General features: G+C 45.6%; 1 protein-coding gene across 5 annotated transcripts in view; it reads right to left on the bottom strand.

Moving 5' to 3' along the window:
- The window catches only part of MYO16 (myosin XVI), a 464,729-nt gene that overhangs the window by 264,805 nt on the left and 176,720 nt on the right, over nt 1–23,204 (bottom strand). For all 5 annotated transcript variants that reach the window (XM_084759479.1, XM_084759478.1, XM_084759475.1 and 2 more), the window contains exons 5-8: nt 16,235–16,343; nt 7,140–7,264; nt 4,903–5,028; nt 508–583 (exon numbers count right to left, since the gene is read on the bottom strand). In XM_084759479.1, the coding sequence (XP_084615605.1) occupies nt 508–583; nt 4,903–5,028; nt 7,140–7,264; nt 16,235–16,343 (436 nt within the window). The remainder of the gene's footprint in view (nt 1–507; nt 584–4,902; nt 5,029–7,139; nt 7,265–16,234; nt 16,344–23,204) is intronic.

The following is a 23,204-nucleotide window of genomic DNA, read 5'->3' as shown; positions in this document are numbered from 1 at the left end:
AGAAGGTTACAGAAACCTTCAGAAGTATTTACACTTCTGAATAATGAGTCAAGGGTTTAGAGATCTAAGTTATGGCCAGACTATTAGTTTTGTTTCTTTAAGTATAACATCCACACAGAAAAAAAAAAACACTACTAGAATAAATATCAGAGCAAGCGAGTAGCTGGCAGCAGGGTGACCAGCTAAAGAGCAGTCAAACAGATTCTGGAGTTAGGTGGTGTGATCTGTACCCCGGGCTCCGTGGGTAAAAGCTGTGTGAAAGGAAGGCAGTGGCAGCGTGGCTGTACCTCCAGTGGCAGCGTGGCTGCACCTCCAGTGGCAGCGTGGCTGTACCTCCAGTGGCAGCGTGGCTGCACCTCCTGCTGCCACCTTCTTAGCCTGCCATGAGGTGAACCCTGCTGGAGCTGTGAGTGTTCAGATGTCTGTTCCCATTTCTTGCTGTACCCATGATAAATGAATAGTGTCCTTTTCAAAAGAAGAAGAGGCTCCCAGTGTGCTCCAACCTACCTGATGGCTTCTCCCCGTTGCAGTTCACGAGGTGGGGGTTTGCCTGATGTAACAGAAGGAGTTTCACCAGGGTTGTCTGCAGCATAAAGACAATTTCGATCAACACTGATGGACAGGTTCCATCAATAACTACACAGGATACTGAGACTATATCAGCAAATACCAAGGATACTGAGGACCCATCAAAGAGCATCACGAAATATCCAGGGCACTGAGGACCATCAGCAAGTACCCAGGGTACTGAGGACCATCAGCAAGTACCCAGGGTACTGAGGACCATCAGCAAGTACCCAGGGCACTGAGGACCATCAGCAAGTACCCAGGGCACTGAGGACCATCAGCAAGTACCCAGGGCACTGAGGACCATCAGCAAGTACCCAGGGCACTGAGGACCATCAGCAAGTACCCAGGGCACTGAGGACCATCAGCAAGTACCCAGGGCACTGAGGACCATCAGCAAGTACCCAGGGTACTGAGGATACATGCACATGGTCGCTGCCCTTGTGAGGCACCTGATGTGGCAGGACAGTGGCGGTAGCACTGTTCTTGCATTCTTGCTACTCCCAGGTTCTTCTCAGAACATTCTAGACACTCAAACTACTTCAAAATTTATATATTACAAAAAATTATTTGTCAAATGGGGGTTAACTCCCAAGGGTCTGAAAAGGACTTTTTATACATTAAAGTTCCTTTTATAATGGATTGTGCAGAGAAAACCTACTACTGGGTGCTTTGCTTCAGTTTTTAAATTTAATTTAGCCATTCACCAAAGTCCTGGCTTGTTAGCACCACGCTCTATGATGTCACAGTTGGCATTAAAACCTATAGTCGCACGCACACTCACAAGACAGGCAAGTCAGGGCCAGGGATGTAGCTCAGTGGTGGAGGACGTGCCTAGAACAGGTGAGTTCAATCCCTAGGCCCACAGGTAAGCTAGTGAGTGGTCGCATGTGCAAGAGAAAGTAATAAAACACGTGAAAGCATCTTTGTATCTACAGAACACTAGAAGACATGTATTAAACAAAAGTAGTTGTCCTCATCTTTTATTATTTATTAGTGTGCAGGTGTGTATGTGTGTGCACGCATGTGTGTGCATGTGTCACTGTGCATATGTGTATGTGTGTTTGTGTGTATGTCCATGTGTGTGACTAGGCATGTGTACATGTGTGTGCATGTGTGTGTGTGCACATGAGTGTGGAGGTCAGAAGACAACATTTAAGAATCAGTTCTCTTTCACATGAGTTCCAAGGATCAAATTCAGACCATCAGGCCTGCATGGCAAGCATTGTATGCATTGAGCCACATCATGTGCCTAGCCAGCCTTTAACAGAATGTCATTAAGTGTATATTTGTACATTTCCCTAACCTAACCTCATTCTCCTGGCACTGATCACCAGCATGGGTTTATATCTCACTATCACTGCCCTTCCTTATGTGCTGAGCAAGTGCAGCTGGAAGCATCACATTGCACAGACAGGCTGTCACCTAGGAAAACAACATCCTGTCTGCGAGAGTCCCTATCCTTGCCCCGTGGCTTCCCAGTGCACTTTAGAATCATCTGAGTTTTCAGGGTTTATTAAGATTCATTCATTTTCTTAGACATGAGTAACCACATCAAGAGACTATGCCATAATATGTCTAAGTTAATTAAAGCATGAATTTTAAATTCAACCTTTCTCAAGGTTTCCAGACTTGGGTGGAATGTGCCTAAATTCTTTGCCATCACAGAGAAAAACCCCAGTCTATACTGTCTACATCGCTCCTGGCATTCTGATCTTCCCGGCTCCCGCCAGGATTCTGCGTTAGTCTCTGTCTTCTAGCCTTTCTCTAATCTACTCCTTCAGACTCTTTCCACAAACCAGTCCCATGGGCTTGAGGGCGCACGGGCATCACCCGTGCCTGGTAGCAGCCACCTGCTTAGCTACTTTTGTGTCATGATAACCAGATATCTGAGTAAAGCAGCTTAGAGAGAGGCTGGCCCCTTGGGCTCCTGTTTTATAAAGCTCAGTCCACGGTGGCTCTGCCCATGTGCTTGGGTAGAACATCCTGCCACTGCTGGGAGCACGTGACAGACAAGGAGGGAACAGGAAAGGATTAGAGACAAAATACCCCCATCTGAGTCTCCTCTCTCACCTCCAGTGAGGAACCACACCCTAAAGATTCCAGAACCTCCGATGTCAGTGCTGCCAGCCTCACTGCACATAGGCTTGTGGGGTGTCTTTCCTAGTCCACCTACGGTAACGGGCAGTGAGTGCTCAGTCGAATGCCCCGAATCACTGTTTATAATTGAAATTCCCCACAAACTCAGTTAAACCAGGAAGGAGCAGCACAGTAACTCTTGGATTTATACAGGTAAGCTAAGGGGTAGCAGCAGTTCTCCAATACCAGGAACTCCCGTCAGGAGGAGCTTTGACAGTTAGAGATTGGCAGAATTGGTGGTTGGGGGGATCCTGAGTGGTGTACTCACTGATAAGTTCCTGAGCCCAGTAAACAAACCCCGCCCGTGCTCCTGCAAGCAACTAATTAACACTCACTAGTTATTAATACTGTGTAGAAATGAAGACAAGAGACCAGATGGATATATGTGATCAAAACACATTCTGCACATGTGTGAAATAACACAAATGATCTGGTTCTAGAATGCAAGTACTATTTTGTTAAAGTCGTAGTAGCCATAATATGAAAAAAAAATTGTTTTCTGTATAAAGGTATTTAAGTTGAATTGCCAACTTTAAAGTTGTTTGGAGCAAGATCACACATAGAAAATACATACTTGTTTAAATGTCTTAGAAACCAGACCTGTGCAAAATATTTGTTAAAAAAATGAACAATGCAATTGCTGAAAAACTTTTAAAAGCATTTGCTCTCCCAGAAGGAAAGGAAACACATTCTCTGGAAAGATGTTTTAAACAAGAACACTGCTTTCTATTTTACCATTTATTGTAAAAAAAAATTCATTTATTCAAGAGCACAGTTAGTTGACAGGCTTTCATGTATGCTTCTATCAAGGAAGTGTGTGTGTGTGTGTGTGTGTGTGTGTGTGTGTGTGTGTGTATGTGTGTGTATGTGTGTGTGTGTTCATGTGCATGTGTGTGTTCATGTGCCTGTGTGTCCATGTGCATGTGTGTATGCATATGTGTTCATGTACATGTGTGTATGCATGTGTGTGTGCGTGTGCGCGCGCATGAGCGCATGCAAGCATGCACATGCGCAAATGGATCAGGTGGGTAGAGTCACTAGGAACCGAAGCCTGTTGCCTCAGACTCTCTCACTGGACCATGAGGTGTCAGGTCATCACCTCCATGTTAAGACTGCATGTCTAGTGTGGAAGCAAGACGGGACACATTGGGTGACACGTTTTGCTTTTCGTAAAAAGAGAGCAGCTAGCTTCCAGCCTGGCATGCTTTGCTAGGAAACTAACTGTTAGCTGTGTCTGGGGAAGTGGTCATCAACCGCAATGTGCTCAGGCCCCTTCTGGGAGGAAGCAAATCTGGAAATTTAGTTCTTTGTTGAAATGTCACAGACTGGCACGACAGGGGGAGGTAAGATTCCGTTTTATCCATTGTCTCATTCTTTTTGATTGGACTTAAAAATTTTAAGTCAGGAGTAGAATTTTCCTATCGTTCTTCAATGTGCTATGGAGTCGGACCGGGTAGCTCAGCACCATACAGTGAAGCCGCCACTGTGTCACACACTTGTGCTGCCACCGTATTCCACCTAAGTGTATGGACCCAGGCCGCCACTGTGTCACACACTTGTGCTGCCACCGTATTCCACCTAAGTGTATGGACCCAGGCCGCCACTGTGTCACACACGTGTGCTGCCACCGTATTCCACCTAAGTGTTTGGATCCAGGCCACTATGGATGGACCCCTCTGAAAGCCCTTGAGACAAAACAAATATTTCATAATTGAAGGTGCTTTCCTTTTGTGGTTGGTCACTCCAGCACAATGCAGTTAATTCAACATCTTTTATTTATTAACATGAAGTGTAATTTACAGAGTAAAATGGGATATAAGAATGTAATTTCACCTTAGGTCTGCAAACTGTAGAAAACAAACCGAGCGCTAAGAGGCTTGCGTAATTGGCTCGCCAGCATGGCAGGTATGAAAACAGCACTAATTCTGTGATGGACATTTCCGGCTTCTGAGTGTCTCCCCAGTGAGCTCAGCCTGTCATGTGCTGTGCTCAAAGGAGGGTCAAGCTTCATGTGCCCGTGGGAACGTAAATATTTTTTCTTCATTAAATTATTTGCATAGTAAGATGATGCCATTAGGAGTCAAACCAGATAAGGGATTAGCATATAAATTGGAGGCAAATCAAAATTAAATATAAAGTTTTTAAAAAATGAGTTGTTCAATAATGTCTCGAGAAGGTTTTAGAAAACCGCCTTACCTGGCCATACTTGGCTGCTAAATGCAGCGGTGCCCAGTACCCATCATCCATTCTGTTGGGGTCTGCACCATGTTCCAGGAGGAGCATCACCACCTCTTTGTAGCCACTTGCACACGCCATGTGTAGCTGAAACATGGATGTGCTTGTTACTCTGCTGTTGTAAAAAAGTAGCCACACCATCATTTGCTCAGTAGTTTAGACAGAACTGTGAAAGCAACTGTTACTCTCCTGGCTCAGCTGTTGTCTGGGAGGCTTCCTGCCTCCTTCTGCTGGCCTAGGCCTAGGCCTGGAAGCTTCTAGCCTCTGTACAGTCTAACCTAGACCTTGAATGTTTTCAGCCTCTGAGACTCACTGCTTAATGAGCTCACCTTTACTTGTTCTTTCTGAGCTCTGGGCTGGCTGGTTCAGCTCAGCTGTTCTAGTTCAAACTCTTCTCCCAGCTGACTTATTTAATCTGGCTTCTGTCTTGGCCCTGAATTGCTCTGCTCGGCCTCAAACTAACTCAGCAATCTGCTCTAACCTTCTGGCTTCTTCTCATTTTCTGGCTCATTCCATCTTCACCTGAGTTCTCTCTCTGCAACCCATCTCTCTATTACTGTCCTGGGAAAATTGCCTCTTCTCTCTGTAAAATTGCATTTTAAGTAGCTTTCCTGTCCTCTCTCTTCTCCTGAGAGTTGGGCGTATCTTATTCTGTCAAATCTCTGATTTGCCACTTTTTCTGCTACTCAATTAGACATCACTTTCAAACACGGGTGCTCCCATCTACAAACTAATTTTACCTATGTTTAGGATTAAAGGCATGTGCCACCACACCCGGATCTCAGCTCTTCTTTACTTGATTCTTGCTCTTTACCAGGCTGGCCTTGAACTCAGATCTGTTTGCCTCTGTTTCCTGGATTAAAGGTGTCTATATTCTAGCCAGATCACACAGACCTAGAAAGCCTTTGGGTGTGATTTCTTGCCAGAACAACCATGTTCTGAATTAAAATTGTTCTACACAGAACTATTTAATAAGGTATTGGATCTGAACACGATGGTATAAAATAAAATAAAAAAACCACACATGTATGTAGTTTTATTATTTTGTATAAGTCATCATTAGCACACTGTGAAAGAGACACTACGAATTATGAAGAAATCATGGTTTTGCATCATTTCCCTTCTGACTGACTATGTGCACTCTCCCAGGCAACCCCACCTCTCTCCCTGAGTTCCTTCCACAGTCACCTGAGCTGCTGAAAGTGCAAACTCACTACCTCCTTGATTAATGCTTCCTGCTGGCCTGTCAATGATTTGCAGACTAGCTCTCACATTCGTGGCCTGCCCCTGGTGCTGAACAGTGCAATGCAAAGGCAAGCACAGACAGATGAGGTGTGCTGCAGGCATTCTGGGGGCTCCTGGGGGCAATGGGGAATTTGTATTGTCTGTCTTAGCCAGGCTGCCTGTCCTACATATAATTTAGTAATGAGAGGTGACTTGTGGGATCAAGATAAAAAAGGTTCAAGAGTCCCTTGAGCTGGTTATATCATTTTAGGACAGGCTAATTACCTATGTACAGCACTACTTCAGTGTCTCTTTGAATAAAAGTAACCAGAAACCTAGAAAGTGTATAGATGGGGGCACAGCCAAAACAGCCTAAGGAGGTAGCTTTGATAGGTTTTGGTCACAGTCATGAAAAAGAATAGACACCCAGAATCCAGGGCTAACATGGAAACAGCAGGGTGATAGATTAAAGTGTTGGGACAAGTGGGTTTGCCAGTTAAGTTACAATGAAAACATTTTATCTAGTTACAGCGTGGATTGAAGGCCTCTGGCCAAGGCTCCTTCTGTAAGCTCTGTCACAAAGGCCACACAGATTGTGGCGGGGTACCATCCTTTCAAGCCACCGAGTCTCCCTCCATAATCCAACCAAAAGAAAAACTGAAGGAAACACTGTATATGGCACCATTCTCCCCTTCAGATTCCTGGTGCATGGATAGCACATAAAATTTATTTAAATCTGTAAGAGTGGCATATATAGAAATGGTTGAAGAAAATAATATCAGCATGTATGCGCAGGGCCCCTCTGTACTTCCTTCTTTATGTATTTATGCTTTCTGAGGCATCTTCAAAGAGTATATGTGTATTATTCTGTGACAAAACAACCTCTTGAAAAGTAAATTGTATCCAAATACATGCTTTAGAATCAACTCCAGTTGTCTATGTAAATGAGTTCTGAGACAAATGTATGAGCTCACCAGCGTCACTCCATCATCGTTTTTCTCATTGACGTCTCCTCCTGAGGATAAGAAGTGCCTGACGTCTGTCAGCATGCTCATGGGCCTCTGCAGCTTTACCTGGCGCAGGGAGTGGAGGTCCACCCCTGGGAGGAGAGCACTAGTTAGTACTAAGGCAGACACTGGGGCTCCAGATAAGGCAGTCTTTCAACACATTCCTCTTTCAGCGCCCTCTTCTCGCTTACAGCTCTCCTATACACAAGACTCGCTCCTCTTCAAATGCATCCTGTTTCTTTTTTTTTCTTTTCTAAATTTTTAATTTTTTACATTTTTATATTATTACACACATATATATAATAAACTACATACAACAAGAAGCATGAAACAATCCTAAATTATGTATATATTACAGTCATAGTGCATTGGCTAATTGTATTTGGCAGCCTTGAAGAAAACATCTTTCCTATCTTGGTTAGTCTAAAATTCTGAATGTAAATCAATATCTATCAGTTCTCATCTCTATCAATTTAAAACATCTGTCTAGAACTAAAAACATCTTAACCTTTAAGCAACTAAGCTTAATTTTAAAACTGAACTGTCTGGTTTTCAACCCCATCAGAGACTTGAGAAGAAAAAATTTTTTTACCTGAGTAAACAGGAAGTGTGGGCTAGCAGCTTCCAAAATGAAAAATAGGATGCATCCTATTTCTAACAATAGTTATAGCCTGCCTGGAAAAGATGTAATTCGTGGCTTCCCATTTTCCCCATGTATCTGTACAGCAGGCTGTCCAGGAATCTGTTACTAGACTAATATACGTGATATACTGGTAGAAATTGTTCTCATACACTAGTCAAAAGCATCTTCAAGTACTTAAACTAGATTGGAAGAAGATGCAAGACCATAGTTTTTGTTTGCTTGGATTTTTCTCACAGAAATACTTGCTCTTAAATTCAGTGTAGCATCCTGGACAAGCAAAGTTACTTCTGAGGAGAAACCACTGACATGTGGGACAGTCTGAGGCGCGTTCCTTCACGCGTTCAAGGGGCTCTGACAGCAGTGCCAGACTGCGCTGGTGCTGGCACTAGGGGAGCACTTAAATCACATCTGCGGGTTCTATACCAGGACTCTGGCACTTTCCTGTATGCAAAATTATTTCATGATGAAAATGTAAAAGCTTGCTCCAACTGAACAGGTCAGGGCTGTGCATGTCAGGACAGACACCCAAACCAGCAGTGTTAGCTCACGTGCCCTTGCTTCAGCGCACAACTCCCATCGGTGTGTATTTCTACCCGAGATTTCAGAATAGCACAGGTGTCACGTGACTCGTCTCATTTACGGATCCCTTGTTCCTGCCATCGCTTCCTAACTCAGACATTTACTGAGGTCATGCATCTGATATGCCCGGCGTGAGATGGGAATGGTTTCTGGGCTTCCTGATCCTCAGCCATAGGATTTCAAACAGGAGAGGCTGTGGCTCCTCCTCTTGTTTCCAAGTAAAGGTCAGGAAAACAATGATGGTTGTGATGATGGTGGTGGTGGTGATGGTGGTGATGGTGATGATGGTACTGGTGATGGTGTTGATGGTGATGGTGTTGATGGTGATGGTGTTGATGGTGATGGTAATGATGTTGATGGTGGTGGTGACAATGATGGTGATGATGATGTGGTGGTAGTGGTGGTGGAGATGATGATGGTGATGATGGTGGTAATGATGGTGATGGTGGTGATGGTGGTGGTGATGGTCATGATGAATATGGTAGCTATGATGACAATAGTGATTCTGATGGCAATGAAGATGCCACTGGTGATAATGATAGCAATGATGATGGGTTGATGGGGATGATAGTGAGATTTTGTCTACTTATAAGTGTTGGCTGTGAACTAGCCATTGTCATGGACACACTAAACCATGCCTGGTTGAATCTACTGCACACACCCAAAGAAAGCATCCTCCAGTGCATGCAGATACCACTTCTGCTGTGATTCTTCTGACATTTGCAGCATGACACATACATCCTTATGCCAACTGTCAGAAAGTCATTTTCCTGTTCTGGCTTTAGTGTCCTCAGTCATTCAGACGACAACAAGTTCTAAGGGACTAAGGTTACAACTCACAGAGGTTTTTGTTTGTTGGTTGGTTTATTGTTTTTTTCTGAGACAGGGTTTCTCTGCATAGCTGTGGAACTCACTCTGTAGACTCCTCTGGCCTTAACCTCAGAGATCCATGTGTCTCTGCACCCAGAGTACTGGAATTGAAGGTGCGCACCACCACTGCTTTAAGGTGTGATTCAGGGGCAGAGGTCATAGCAAGTATGTTATCAAGAAGTAAGAAATGAGAAAGGCCATTTCCACACCCTCTTTCCCTCAGTAGGCTCCCCATATTCTCTGCAGGCTTGCCTCTGAACCTGGCTGGAGAATGGGGCAGAAACGCCTAGGGCCCATCCTCCAGACTCTAAAGATCTACATGTCAACTGTTCTTTGTGTCCTTCACCTTAGCTGCTGAGTTTGAAAAGAATGAGATGTCAGATGCTGTTTTATCACTTACTATAGTGAAGTTAGACACATTACACCACGGAGCATTTGCTCTTTAGTGAGCTGTGGCTCTGGTGAAGCAGGGAGCTGTGTCAACGGAAACCCAGACGAGAAGCACGCTGGCCGCGCCTCACCTTCTGACCATTTGCAGCCACATGCCATGCTGGAAGAACCAACAGACTTCCTTTTATAATGGGGGATTTGAGGTCCATGAGAACCAACTTAAACTGCCACGTGATCCTCATCTGCAGGATTGTGGACTTTCACATGTGGCTTAGGTTTTATTTTTTTATTTTTTTATTTTTGAAATGCTCCGTGGACATGAGCATCAAGATTTGCCAAGGAAGTAATGAAAATCTCTAACTTGGAGAAATCCCATGATGCCTCAGTGCTTGCTGTTGTGCGTCCCCAGGAAAGCTACTTAGACATCTTATTAAAGTTAAATGACAACCGTAGAATACAGCAAAGATGAAAGACACAGGTTAAAACGCGGAGGTAGGACACCCCTTATCAAAGGCCATCTGCACTCAACGCAGTAAGGCAAGCAGCCTATTTCTTGTCCCAGTTACCAGGATACCACAGGGGAATATTTTGACATGGTATCGATTTAAACTCAATTTTGAATCAAATACGGTGCCAACTAAAGTGTGATTTTTAGATTTTTGTTATAATTTTAGTAAAGAAGAAAAAGTCCCTTTTTGCCAATACAACAGAGAGTCTGTCTCCTCATGTCAATCAAGTGTCTTTAACTTCTGAATAATTAGCCAAGGCAGCAGAACTCTTCTTGCCATCCCAAACCTGGTCAGGGCTGCTGAGTGGGCAGAGTCTCTGTTCTCCTTTGTTTTTGTTATTAAGAGAAATTTAATGTTCATATTATTTCCTGGAAAGAATAAGCTTTAAAGTTCCTTAGATTTATTATTTAGGAAGAATCGGATATTACTTTAAATTTAAGAACTAAGAAGCAAGATCTGTTACCTCAAACTTGCAAGTTATATGACACCATACCTGTAGACTGGTCGTCTTTGACGATAGTGGATGCCCAGTGTCACTTTTATTTTTATTTTTTATATTTTTTAAAAAAAGATTTTATCTACCATTTATTATTTATACAGTATTCTGCCCCTATGTGTGCCTGCATGTCAGAAAGAAGGCACTAGATCTCATTGTAGATGGTTGTGAGCCACCAAGGGGTTGCTGGGAATTGAACTCAGGACCTTTGGAAGAACAGACAGTGCTCTCTACCTCTGAGCCATCTCTCCAGCCACCCCCCCAGTGTCACTTTTATTAATTAATTTATTAATTGGGTTAAACCTTAGGTGAGCCTTAACCTGCCTAGGTTTGCTCAACTGCCTTTCTCAAAGACACAGTGCTCGCACCGCAACCCCACCTTCGTGTGAGGTTGTGCTACATGAGTGGTGTCACCGAGTGCTTTGGATCTGAACTGTCCCTGCGGCCATCTCCGAGCTGAAGAGGACCTTGCACTGTCTTTCTTCCATGCTGCTCCAAGCGCTTTGCCTCCTCACACGACCCCATGTGACCCTCCGGGCATCCAAGACCATCCCTGGACTGACCCTTGCATATGAGTCGGTCCTGTGAAACCTGCTGCAGGTCCTCAAAAAATACTGAACCAACAATCAAGCAGACATAAAGAGACAGTATGAGGTCCCTGACATGCCACAACGTGCTTTTAGCATGTGCTTCCTGAGGTCACCGAACTGAAAGTTAGCTCACTGGGTCTCCATAGGAAGCTTCCTAAAACACTGAGGGAGGCTGCAGAGGTGGGCAGGCAAATCCCTAACAGTGATGTCAGCAACGAGAAATAAACATCCAGGCTGTGAGAGGCCAATGTGCCCACCTGGCCCTGTCCTGGCACTTGAACTGGAATGTGCTACCCACTGGACTATGTGAGGCTCTGAAAGGGCCAGTCCCACAACAGGACCCTGGACAGACCTCATCAAGCAAAGGAAAGGTGCTGAGTTTACTGGGGTCTCTGAAGGAGGAACGGGGAGGGCTAAGCATGACGCACCGAGACCAGGCTTGGACGCCACAGCTCTACCACATGTTGGAAAGGGAAGGTTTCTAACTAAGGCAGAAACGGCATTGTTTGGTGAAGGTATGGACTACGTCTAGAGGTGTCAAGGAAGGAAGTGCCATAAGGCTTAGTGACAACTAGGCAAGAGGGACTGGCAAGAGTAAGATGGCATTCAGATAGCTGTAATAGCAAAATAAGGGAACATAGCGAGAATAACATCCTCCACGGGGGACAAGTTATCTTACGCCCTCTGAAGAGACGAGCGTGCAGGGATGGCGGAGTCTGAAGACACTGAGCCACAGAAGTGACGTGGGAGCAGGAAAAGCAGGTAGAGGGTGAGCTCACCCAGCACCCGTGTTGCCCTGTCCTGGATGGACACTTCTCAGGACAAACCCCAGGAAGTGGAGCGCTGAGGGTATGATGGGGCACCCCAAGGTATCGCAGGAGGAAGCTTCCAGAGGAGGGAGACCATTTCGAGAGAGACCAGCATTGCCAATGTAGTGTGAAGTCACAGAAAGATGCGTTTAAAGAGCAGAGAAATGAAATGTGGACAGAAAGTTCAGGAAGCCAGGGGCAACTACTCCAGGGAGGATCCGCAGTGGGCAGGCAGCTGAGCATCAGACGAGAGAGGGACAGGCCAGAAGAGGTGCTTGTCCCTAAAAGGGCGGAGAGGGAAGAGTATGTGGAGAAATATACAGGGAAAAATGATAGATTAGTCTGTGCTTAGGTATATACATACATACTTACACACTTACACACACACACACACACACACACACACACACACACACACACACACACGTGGCTGGATAATGGATGCATAGATAGTAGGTGGATGGATACATATATATTTTCATATATGGAAACAGACATGGCTGGATAAATGCTTAGATAAATAGATATCACTCACACACACACACATACACACACACACAGATTTTTTTTTCGTGACCATTTCCTGTCCTGGCCACCCTGAGCTCTTCCCTGGGTTTGTCCTTTCCCCAGAGGCTCTTTTTAAAATCGGTTTCTTTCCTTGCACACGCAGCTGCTTTGCCTTGCACAAAGATGAAGTATTCATCAAGCGCTCAGTCAGCTCCTACGCTGGTCTCATTTCCGTCCTGGAACCTGAGGCGCTGAGCCGAGGTTAATTGCTGTGGCCGGGTTTACGGCGTAAGCCGGTGGTGACAGGACAATTAGAACTTGCGACAGAGACTTTCTATGTAATCAACTTGTTCGTGATGTCTCCTGCCCCCTGTGCCCCACTGGGCCCTAACATGACAACACGGTAACTATCTGATTTGAAACGCGATTTGGCGGAGCCGGCAGAGCGCCCAGGATTGGAAGTACCTGCGCAGTACAGCGTGGTGCAGGAATGACAAGAGGCAAATAATAGCAAAAAAATGTCATCCCGGACTATTAGAAATTCCTGATGGCATCGGCCCGTGCTGTCACAGTAGATAACTCTCAGTGCACCAATGAGGGGAGAGGAATAAATGGAGTTGGACAGCGTTTACGGGGACGAAGGGGGTGACATGGATAAGCAGGGGGGATCCTGACAGGGCCAGCAGCAGCAGCTGTGCAGGAGGGGAGGGAGAGCACGCCGAAGGGGCTGGGCCACAGCGGCAGCAGTGACAAGTGGAAAACAGAATTAAAAATGGAAGAGATATTAAATTGAGTTTGTTCCAGCAAGCCTGCATTTAACAAACTGATCGTGACAGCCGTGGTGGCGACAGATTTTCTCTGAAGGGGAGTCAGGGGCCATCCCTCGTTTCTTTCTCAACCGGTAATTTCACCCATCTCCCATGGGAAGAGAGTTGCTTTTGGATACACACACACACACACACACACACACACACACACACACACACACACACACACGTAATGAAAATATTGATATTTTCCAACATCCGAGCTCTCCTATTTGGCTTGGCAGCTTAATAGTGTGCTAACATGTTTGCAGATGAGGGTCTGGAGGTTCGCTTTGTGGCCTTTAGGAGGCGATCAGCAGAGGCCACTAGGAAGTGTTTCCCTGGCCTAGTGAGACACAGCTCAGCTCTTTCAGCATTTGGAGTTTTAGTCGTCTTAATTCTTTTGTATTTTCTTATATTTTAAATCTGCTAATTTATTTTAGAGAAAGGGTTTCATGTGCATTTACTATGTGGCCATTGGTGACCCAATGTCCCCAGGCAGCACTCCTGTCTCCACCTGCAAATGATAGACCTGGCTTACCTTGTGCTGGGTGCTGAACCCAGCAGTCTACTAAGTGAGCTGCACCCCCTCCAACTTTTCCTTTTTACATGTATGGGTGATTTGCATTTGCTTGTGTGTGTGCATAGGCCCCACATGTATGCAGTGGCCACAGAGGCCTGAAAAGGGCAGCAGATCCCTGAATCGACACATGGTTGAGAGCTAACGTGTGTGTTGGGAACCCAGTTCAGGTCTTCTGCAGGAGCAACACATGCCCTTGGTCACTCGCCAGCTCTTCAGTGCCCGTGATTTATTTTCTTAAACCGCCTTGTACTGTGTGTGTGTATGTATGTGTGTGTGAATGTGTGTGTGTGTGTATGTGTATATGTGCGTGTATGTGTGTGATGTATGTGTATGTGTGTGATGTATGTGTATGTGTGTGATGTGTGTGTGATGTGTGTGTGTGTGGTTTACATACTGAAATGTAAAATCCTTCTCCTCCTTTCCCACCCTGTAGCCCCTCCCAGCTACTCTCATTTGAGTGTTTCCCATACCCCCATAAGCTGATAGCATCTATTTTTTATTTTTAGTTACATACACTTATGAATATATGCATATATGTGTGCTTACAAATATATACATGTATATATATACTTACAAATATGTATGTGTGTATACATACATACATATATACATACTTACACATATACCCTGCTGAGCCTGTTTTTGTTGTTTGTGTGAATGCGGTTTCCAGGCTGCCCACTCTGCCATGGACAATCAATACTGGGGCTCACCCCGGGGAGGCTAAGGTTCCTTCTCCCGGCTGTCATGCATAGCCTGTAGCTTGTATGTAGGGGTGAGATGCCGTGACTGGCCCCCTTCCGTGTCGGCATGTCCATTGATGCTGCCACTGTCCTTGTCTCCTTTATGCAGCCATGTCTAGGGGACTCACTGACCCTCGTTTTTGTGGTACCGGGCACACACAAGTGCTCCACACCGTTAACATGTGCATGTTGGTGGGCTTAGAGGTCCCCATGTCTGGGGAGCCAGCACATGCCAGTTCATTGAGTTGCCCGCTACTCTAATCACCATTACTATGTCACATAAAGAGTCCTGGGGTCACCTTTCAGTAACGTGCTAAGATGCTAACCTCAGGCTCTTCACACAGACTCTGAACTCGAGGTCTGATTGAGTCCTGAACGCCCACTGAGAAATTCACATCACCTGGAGTTTTGTTTGTGCTGGAACTAATTAACTTCCTCTAGCGTCACAGCGAGGGAATGCTCCTATAAGGGGAGTTTTGAGGGTATTGACAGAGGAGGAGTACTGAGCACCTTGCCCCAAAGACGCTGAGTGGGCGGTTCAAGATGCTGGACGCCGGCCATCCACCCCTCCCCAAGCCTGCCTCTGACCTAACCTTACGCTGGTGGCCTTCACCTCGCGGGGTGGGGAGTGGAAGGCCGTCACTCTTGCCCCACTTTCTAAATTAATGAGGCTAGTTCTCCATAGGAAATCAAGGCTGCCGAGCACCAATTATTATTCGATACCATCCTCAAAATAAGCCTTCTGAAACAAGTGAGCTGGAGGAGGCAAAGCATACTGGGAAAGAGCTAAGTGCTTCTCCAAAGAAGACAACTGCGCACCACCAGCCTCCAGAGGCTCTGAATATTCCAGTCTCTACTCATCCTCGAAGGGCTGGACCACCAGGGTTGTTATTTACATTTAATCTTCAAAAAAGAGGAGGGGCAGGATTCGCCCTTCCGAGCGAGCCTCATCACCAGGTGCAGCCACGGAGCCCACTCACTGAGCTGACTCACTGGTTCACACTGGGACTGTGTCATTAACGCCCTGGTGAGCAACACGGAAGAGGCGCTCAGCCCCATTTCCTCAGGCCAGCCCTCTCTCTGATCCTAGGCTTTCTTCTCATGTGCTTTTGCTTCTAAATGTCACCGTGAATTCTGGCAAGCAAGGTCTGCCCCTGCCTGAGCGGGCTTACAATTCCTGCAGGGATCACCCGGCACTGGAGGGTGCACTGAAGGTGACCTTGCTCTCATTAGCTCAGAATTCAATTGTGTGGTTCACTTCTCTTCCTATCCCCAGGGAGGAGAGTTCATAATTATGAGCCCAGTCCTACCAATTACCGAGGAGCTGTTTAGTGCTCCTCCGCTGTTACACTGCAGGCGCCTGCCGGTTTGCAAAAGTGAGCATTGGCTAGGCAAACAACAGTGAAAGGTGGTGTTACACCCTAAAGGGAGACAAACAGTCTGAGATGACAGCTGTGCTCGCTTCTCTAAGGATGGTACATGTTTACAGTTCTACCAACGCATTTCTTTCTGCAGACTTTAAAAGGAAGCTTTGGGGTACCGTTTTCATCCAGGTAGGCCAGCAGGATGGCGCTGGATTCCGTCCCTTCCACAGCGTAATCTAACGGGATACTTCCATTCACGTCTTGCAGAAGGACGTTGGCTCCAGCCTGTGTGAAAACAAACAAAAAACAATGACCGTTAAGTGTTTAAGATGAAAAGTACACTAAAAATGTTCTCTTTACTTTTGGCCTAGAAACAGAAACCGTTTATATCAAACACAGTGCTGCGGGGGTTTGGAGGAAAATCACATCTCCTCCCATCCCATCCTCGCAGGTAGGTTTGCCTACCTCTGCCTCCTGAGTGCTGGGATTAAAGGCATGTGGGCCACCGCTGCCTGGCCACCACAGTACTATTTTAGAAAAAACACATTAAGTAATTTGTGGAGACTCCAGGATGCAAAACGTCCCACTGAGTCTTGTGACTTCACAGCCAGGCAGTGCTAGGCCTGCTTCAGCCCACGGTTTATCCCTGCCTCCTGCTGGCGGCTGCCATTTAAGCTGTTGTCTTAAAGCGCTGAGTCCACTGGTGAAGTCTCAGCAAGCAAGCTGAGCTTGGGCTGATCTTCCCCAAATCCGTCTCCTTAGTCTTTGTCCTCCACAGGGAGCCACCTGAGCACCGTCCTCCTGTTCCGACTTAGTGTCTGTGCCAACAGCACCTGCTTGTTTTTTTTTTTTTACAATTACATTATTAATTATTATTAGCACAAGATAAGACAACAGTAGAAGAACTAATACAGCAAATCACAGAATTGAATTTAAATTTTTGAGTATTAGAACAAATTGCTTTTTGCTTTATTCCCAGTGGTCTAAGAATGCATCTGGAGAGTGACTACCTGAGTTCATAAGCTTTATTGGAGCCTGTAGGCATGGTCTTTCCCAGACATTGAAAGCAAGCTGTGAACAAGGCCTTCCCAGTCCTCACCCAGAGTAAAATCATGACTTCCTGGAGTCGCACCTGTGTAGAGGAGTGCTTCGAGGAAAGCCAGGCTTTGCATAACGGGAAGGGGCAGGCTAAGTGTTGACTGGCCAGCAGCCAGTATAAAAATTAACACTTGATTTTTTTTTTTTGCAGATAAAATATAGTTTAATTTGAAACCAAATGTAAATGACAATGGCCCAAGAACACATTTAGCTTTTATTCAAATCCTGTGTTCCAACGGCAAAGCCATTACACCGAGTATCTATAGTAACAGAACAAAAAAAGTCATAAATCAAAACACTCTTCAATACATGAATGGACACATCAGAAAGCCTGGGTTACGGCAAAACAGGGAGCGGAGCACTCTGGTACAACCTGCTTGGTTTTGACTTCACAAGAATCTGTTTCCCAGCAAGAAGCAGAATCCATTGAAGATCTGGGAGTGTCAGCGAACAAAAGCGTCACGGGCGTCACTGTGTGCACCTGTCCCCCGATGGCCATCCAGACAGAGTGGAAGATTTCCTTTTACCCTTGAAGACCGTCACAAGAATGATCCCCACTGCTCGGTGCTCACCAGTGAGACCCAAGTGTTCACCCATCACAGCTGCCATCATCCCTTCAAGGCCATGGCTTGAGCCCTCTATCCTATGGCTGCTGGTGTGGTCCCACCCCAGTGCCACCACTTCCTAGAGTTGACTTTAGGTCAATTCCCAAGGTTCATGAATAGCGATTTCCCAAAATGTAAAAACTATAAGCTGTACTTGCAGAGACTGCGGGTAGGACCGTGTATGTGAGAATACGCACTGTCTGAGTTGTGGTCACCAAGCCAAACAGGCCTAAACCAGTCTCCCAGCGAATGTCACAGCACACACACACACACACACACACACTGTCCTCCTCCCTCAACAGCACAGCCAGCCATGAAACCCAGGCTCACACGCATGGCCATGCAGTCAACACTCGTGTGACCTTGGAAATGATTCTTTCTCTTCTGTTGCCACCGTTGGAAAGAAGAGCTAAGAGGACCATTGTAGAGATGATGGCATGTGCATTGTGCCTGGGGACGTATTGATGCTACAGCACCATGTGACAACAGCTCCATGTCACTGTGTGGGGAAAGCCAGCACATCTTCCTGAGCACCTTCCAGTAAGGGGCAGTGTGAGCTTTATTTCAGAGCCACCAACAAGCAGGCATGCAGAGACAAACATCTGTGAAGGCAGCAATCCCCAGCTGCAGATGGATGAAGTGACATAAATGTCTGTTGTATCTGTGGTGACAGACATGTTGACTGTTCACCCAGTGCTGACCTACACAAGGAGGGCCAAATGTCTGGAGCTCTCTACGTCTCAGTGTCTGGAGCTCACGGTGCAGTTCTAATGACTGGCCTTTGGAAGATTTTAGCATGGGGGCTGCCTCTCAGAGCAACTGTGCCTCAGTTTTCTTTGCCAGCTACCCTGGATGCCAAGGCTTCCTAATTCTTCGCAAACACAGAGCATTTTACATTTTCATCATGAAAGAGAAACTGTTCTTCCATGCCGTCTGGGTGACACAGGACAGCAGCACTGAAATGCCTGAGCTGGGGACGCCATTCTGCCAGGCCGGGGCTTTTTCAGAGCCGGGGATGCAGGGTCTTTGGTGGGCTGGGGTGTAATATTTTGGAAAGCAAAGCTTTTCTGTTGCCTAAATCAAAGTATAAGTTCCCTTAAATACACTTTTCCCCCCACTGAAATGCGCAGGCTGTGAAAAGGTCGGTTTGCTGGTGTTCTTCAAATGCTGTGGACACTGCAGAGTCAGACTGGCCCATAACTCCACTTTGGTCTGAAGAAAGGCATCGTCCCCTCCCTGCACGAACTGACCTCATGGCCGGCTTTTTTGATTCTACTGCACTTTGAAGTTAAAATGAGCATCAGCAGTGAGAACAGGGCTTTTTTTTTTTTTTTTAAATTATCCATCCAGCTTACTTAGGAATGAACATCTACTTTTACGTGATCATGGTCCCACCAGAACAAAGAAGCCAATTAGCTACAAAATGGAAAAGATTTTCTTGAAAATGTCAGAAGACGCTCCTTATTACCATCACAAGGCCTGACCTGTAAGATGTGCAACGGTACACCCATCAGGGATCCAGCCTTGTGAGGAATTGCGGTTCCTTCTTTTAAAAACATTTGAGACACTTGGGAATAGCAAATCAACTTAGTTTTGTAAAGTGAAAATAAACAAGGAATTCGGTTCACATGAAATACCATTCTCAATGCTGTGCATTTAAGCTGTGAGAGCATATGTGTATCTATTACAACAATCTTCCTGTGCATGTACACAACACTCCTGAAAACATTCCGTTTCACCTTTCAACACTTACTTTGGGGAGATGGGCCCAGCTTTTCACTCTGGATATGAAGATGAGAGGTGTAGATGTGTTTGGTCCATGGATAACTGAGCCCAAGGCTTTCTGTGTGGAACCAAGAGGCCAACATCAAACATGACAGTAATTTTGTACACTGTCGGAGTGCACGTTAATTAAAAAAAAAACACCTTTACTTCAAGGAAAAAGAAATGGGGAAATTGAAAGGTTTAAGCTAAAATTTTCAGATTAAAAAAAAAAACAAAGAATAGAGAAGCCTGGATTTTCACTTTAATGTAACAAAGAGCAGTCATAAGAGATGCTACACATTTCATACATGTTAAGCGGTGTTTCAAAACCGCTGAATGCTGTCCTTTATTTGAACACCGTCGGCTCTCCAGGTACCTCCAGGCTGTGCAGCCAGAGGCAGAGCAGTCCTGAGCTGCAGCTCTCAGTCTCCATCACAGAGTTTGTTGTTGTTGTTGCTGCCGCTGCTGCTGTTTGTGGACAGTGAACAAAGTGCAGAGAATAAACAACTGTGGGAGACCAGCCGCAGATGGGACAAACCTGTCACACCATCCACAGTGCTCAGTGACCATTGAGGAAAATGAGAGTGGAAGGATTGTAGGAGGCAGAGGGGGTGGGGGAGGGGACTAGGACAAAGCAGAGTCTTCTGGGATGACAGAGCTGCAGGACTCAGGAGCTCACAGCAGCTGTTTTCTGCACAGGGTCAAAGCATGGAAGGATGCACAGCCTCGCCCTTAGCTGAGGAGCTACTGACAGCTGAGGCCTCTTGAGAAGGGAGAGTGAGTTTTCTTTAAGGGTGTGGCTCGTGGTGGGTCGGTCTCACTCCATTGGGTGGTCCCACACTCAGAAGTATTGAGACAGTGCAAAATGGAATAGATGAGTTATTAAATTTAAAACATTCACCTGAATCACAAGTGCATCATGTTCATGAAGAGGCAAAGGTGTGGATTAGAGACCAGGTGCGTGTAAAGGGAACCAAGAGTGAGGGCAGAGGGAAAACACTTTGTCTTCATGCAACTTGAGTTGTGATATCATGATGGCCTGAGCCATAAAGACATGTTTATGTTTGTGTGTTCACTTGTGTGCATATGCTTACACGTGCTATAAGCTCCTGAGCATGGAATGACCTGATATACCCCACACCTGGCCACACACCTGGCCACGCACCTGGCCACCAGATGTTGCATTTCTTATTCTGAGCACTTGTCTCACTCCATCTCACTTGGGAAGAACCTTCTAGACTAAGACGCTCATCGCTTTGTCTTTCTTTTCCAGCTGCAATGTCAAACTACTCTGGCCAAAGCAACTTATAGGAGAAAGAATTTATTTTAGTTCTGACTCCTGTGGTGGGGACTCAGGATTTTGAAGTGCTGGTCAGTTCACATCTGCGGTCAGAAGTCAGCAGACAGGTGCTCACACCCCTAAGATAGGGCCAGGTTTCCGGTGAATCTTGCCACCTCCGTAAGCCCAGTGAAGAAAACTCCATGCAGGAAACCTACAGGACAACGCAGCCCCCACACACTGTCCTTCACTGCGACCGACTTCCTGCTCAGGGTATTCCAGGCTCTGAGCATGAAATTAACCATCACAAGCCCCAATCTACCTTTTCTTTGCAGCACAGATATCCAGGCCAGGCCATTTTACCTACAGAGTTATAACTCTACTGGCGAGCCAAACCCCTAGACCATCAAAAACACTTATTTGTGCAACAAATCCTGATATTTCTTTCAAAAAAATAATCAAGCACATCATGGTTGCTTTTTATCATCAGGGAAGTGAAGGCGATGCATTTTGTATGTGTAAAGGCACCAGGGACCCTTCAAGTGAAGTGTGCAATTGGATGCTTGGCAGATCCTACCGGTACTAGATGTGCCTTGGGCACATCTACTCTCTATATTTATCGTAACTGGAAAGCCATTTAATTTCAAATTTGCCCTAAGTTTTGTTCTTGATGTATTGGAGTTGGGACTCACATATATCATCGCTTCTAAATGAGATTCTTTTTTAGTTCAGGCCAGATGACATATGGACCAATAAACATTTTATTGGCTTGTGCTATGTAACAATTTAATCTCAACAACTGTGTCTGTACACGGTTTTACTTAGTGATAATTCTGTCATATTAATATTGAAAGCTTAATAAAAGTCATGTAATGGGACTGTGATGACAAAATGCTACCTCTTACCACTTGATTAAAAATTTTCGGTAGTTTGTCCTTTTTAGATAATTAGAAATCCACTGAGAATGGGAAAGGCTAGCGCCAGAGTGTTTCACCGCTGTTATGTTACATCGCGCCCCCTAGAATGACATGCTGGAAGTCTAACCCAAGTCTTTCATTTGGGGATATTTCAGACAAGGCTAGGCAATGCCCCTGGAGCAGTGTAGGCCACTATTTCAACACACCCCATGTCCCTAATAGGAGAGGCGCTTGAATGGAGACAGAAACTTGGTGAGATGCAGAGCTGGAGAGCGGGAAGCAGAACTTAGACTGATTTATTAAGAGACAAGACATGCCTGGTGCTCTGGGGAGCTGAAGAGGGGGAAAAAAAGAGTCCCTTGACTGTAGGCTTCCAGATGTGTAAGAAACAAATATTTGTTCTTTAAAGCCACAGTTTGTAGACTTTATGACTGCAGGAGAGTAGGAGGGTGCTCTATGCCCAGCTCAACGGACTAAGTGTTTATCACCTTTTCTGAATTCTTGTATTGTAACCCAGACACAGAGTGGCAGTGTTAAGAGCTGGGGCAGTTTGGGGTGACAGCTTGTAAAGCTGGAGCCCCCAACTGAGAGAAATCAATTTTCTTGTGAAAGTGACCTCAAGTTTATGGAATCAGTCAAGCACTGGCCAAATAAGGGGAAAATACTAGTTATTATTTAATACTTATTTTTTACACACATATGAATATACACATATATATACACACATGCAGACACAGACACACAAGCACACACACAGACACACATGCATGTATACACATGTACATACACACATATACACACAGACACACATGCATACACACGCACACACACACAGACACATGTGCACACAGATGACACACAGACACATATGCACACACACATAGAGACATATGTACAGACACACACATGCATGTTCACACATGTAATAAACACAGAGACGTCCATACACCCACACACAGTGACACATTTGCACAAAGATAACGCGCGCGTGTGCGCGCGCGCGCACATGTATGTGCCTATGTGTGCTTATGTGCATCATGTGCACTTAATACTCCGCTTTTTGGAGTCCCAGAGAGGGATTGGATGCCCTGATATGAAGTGAGAGGTTGTCGTGAGCCACTGATACATATGCTGGAACCCAGTCAGCATCCCCTGCAAGAAAGGTACGCATTCAAAACTGCTGGACCATCTCTCTAGCCCCTAAGACATACAAACTGATGTCAGGAGTAAAAGGTACCCTATTAGAGACCCAAAGACATGGAGAGTGAAAAGGGAGCATTATGGATAACTGTGTGCCCACCATTTATTGCTGATGTCCCTGAAAGACAGACCTCCCCAGACCCCCGAGAACTGCCCCAGACCCTTGAAGACCAAGCCACTGGACACATGTATACATGGCAATGATCTCCCTAACACAGGTTACAGAGATGTGCTTGATTCATGATGAATTTTATACAACCTTCAGGAAGAAAATGTGTCCATT

The sequence above is a fragment of the Acomys minous genome, assembly GCF_964271855.1.
Source record: "Acomys minous genome assembly, chromosome: 15".
In the NCBI taxonomy this organism is placed as follows: Eukaryota; Metazoa; Chordata; class Mammalia; order Rodentia; family Muridae; genus Acomys; species Acomys minous.
The sequence above is the reverse complement of the archived record's forward strand: the minus strand, read 5'-3'. Positions and strand labels throughout refer to the sequence as shown.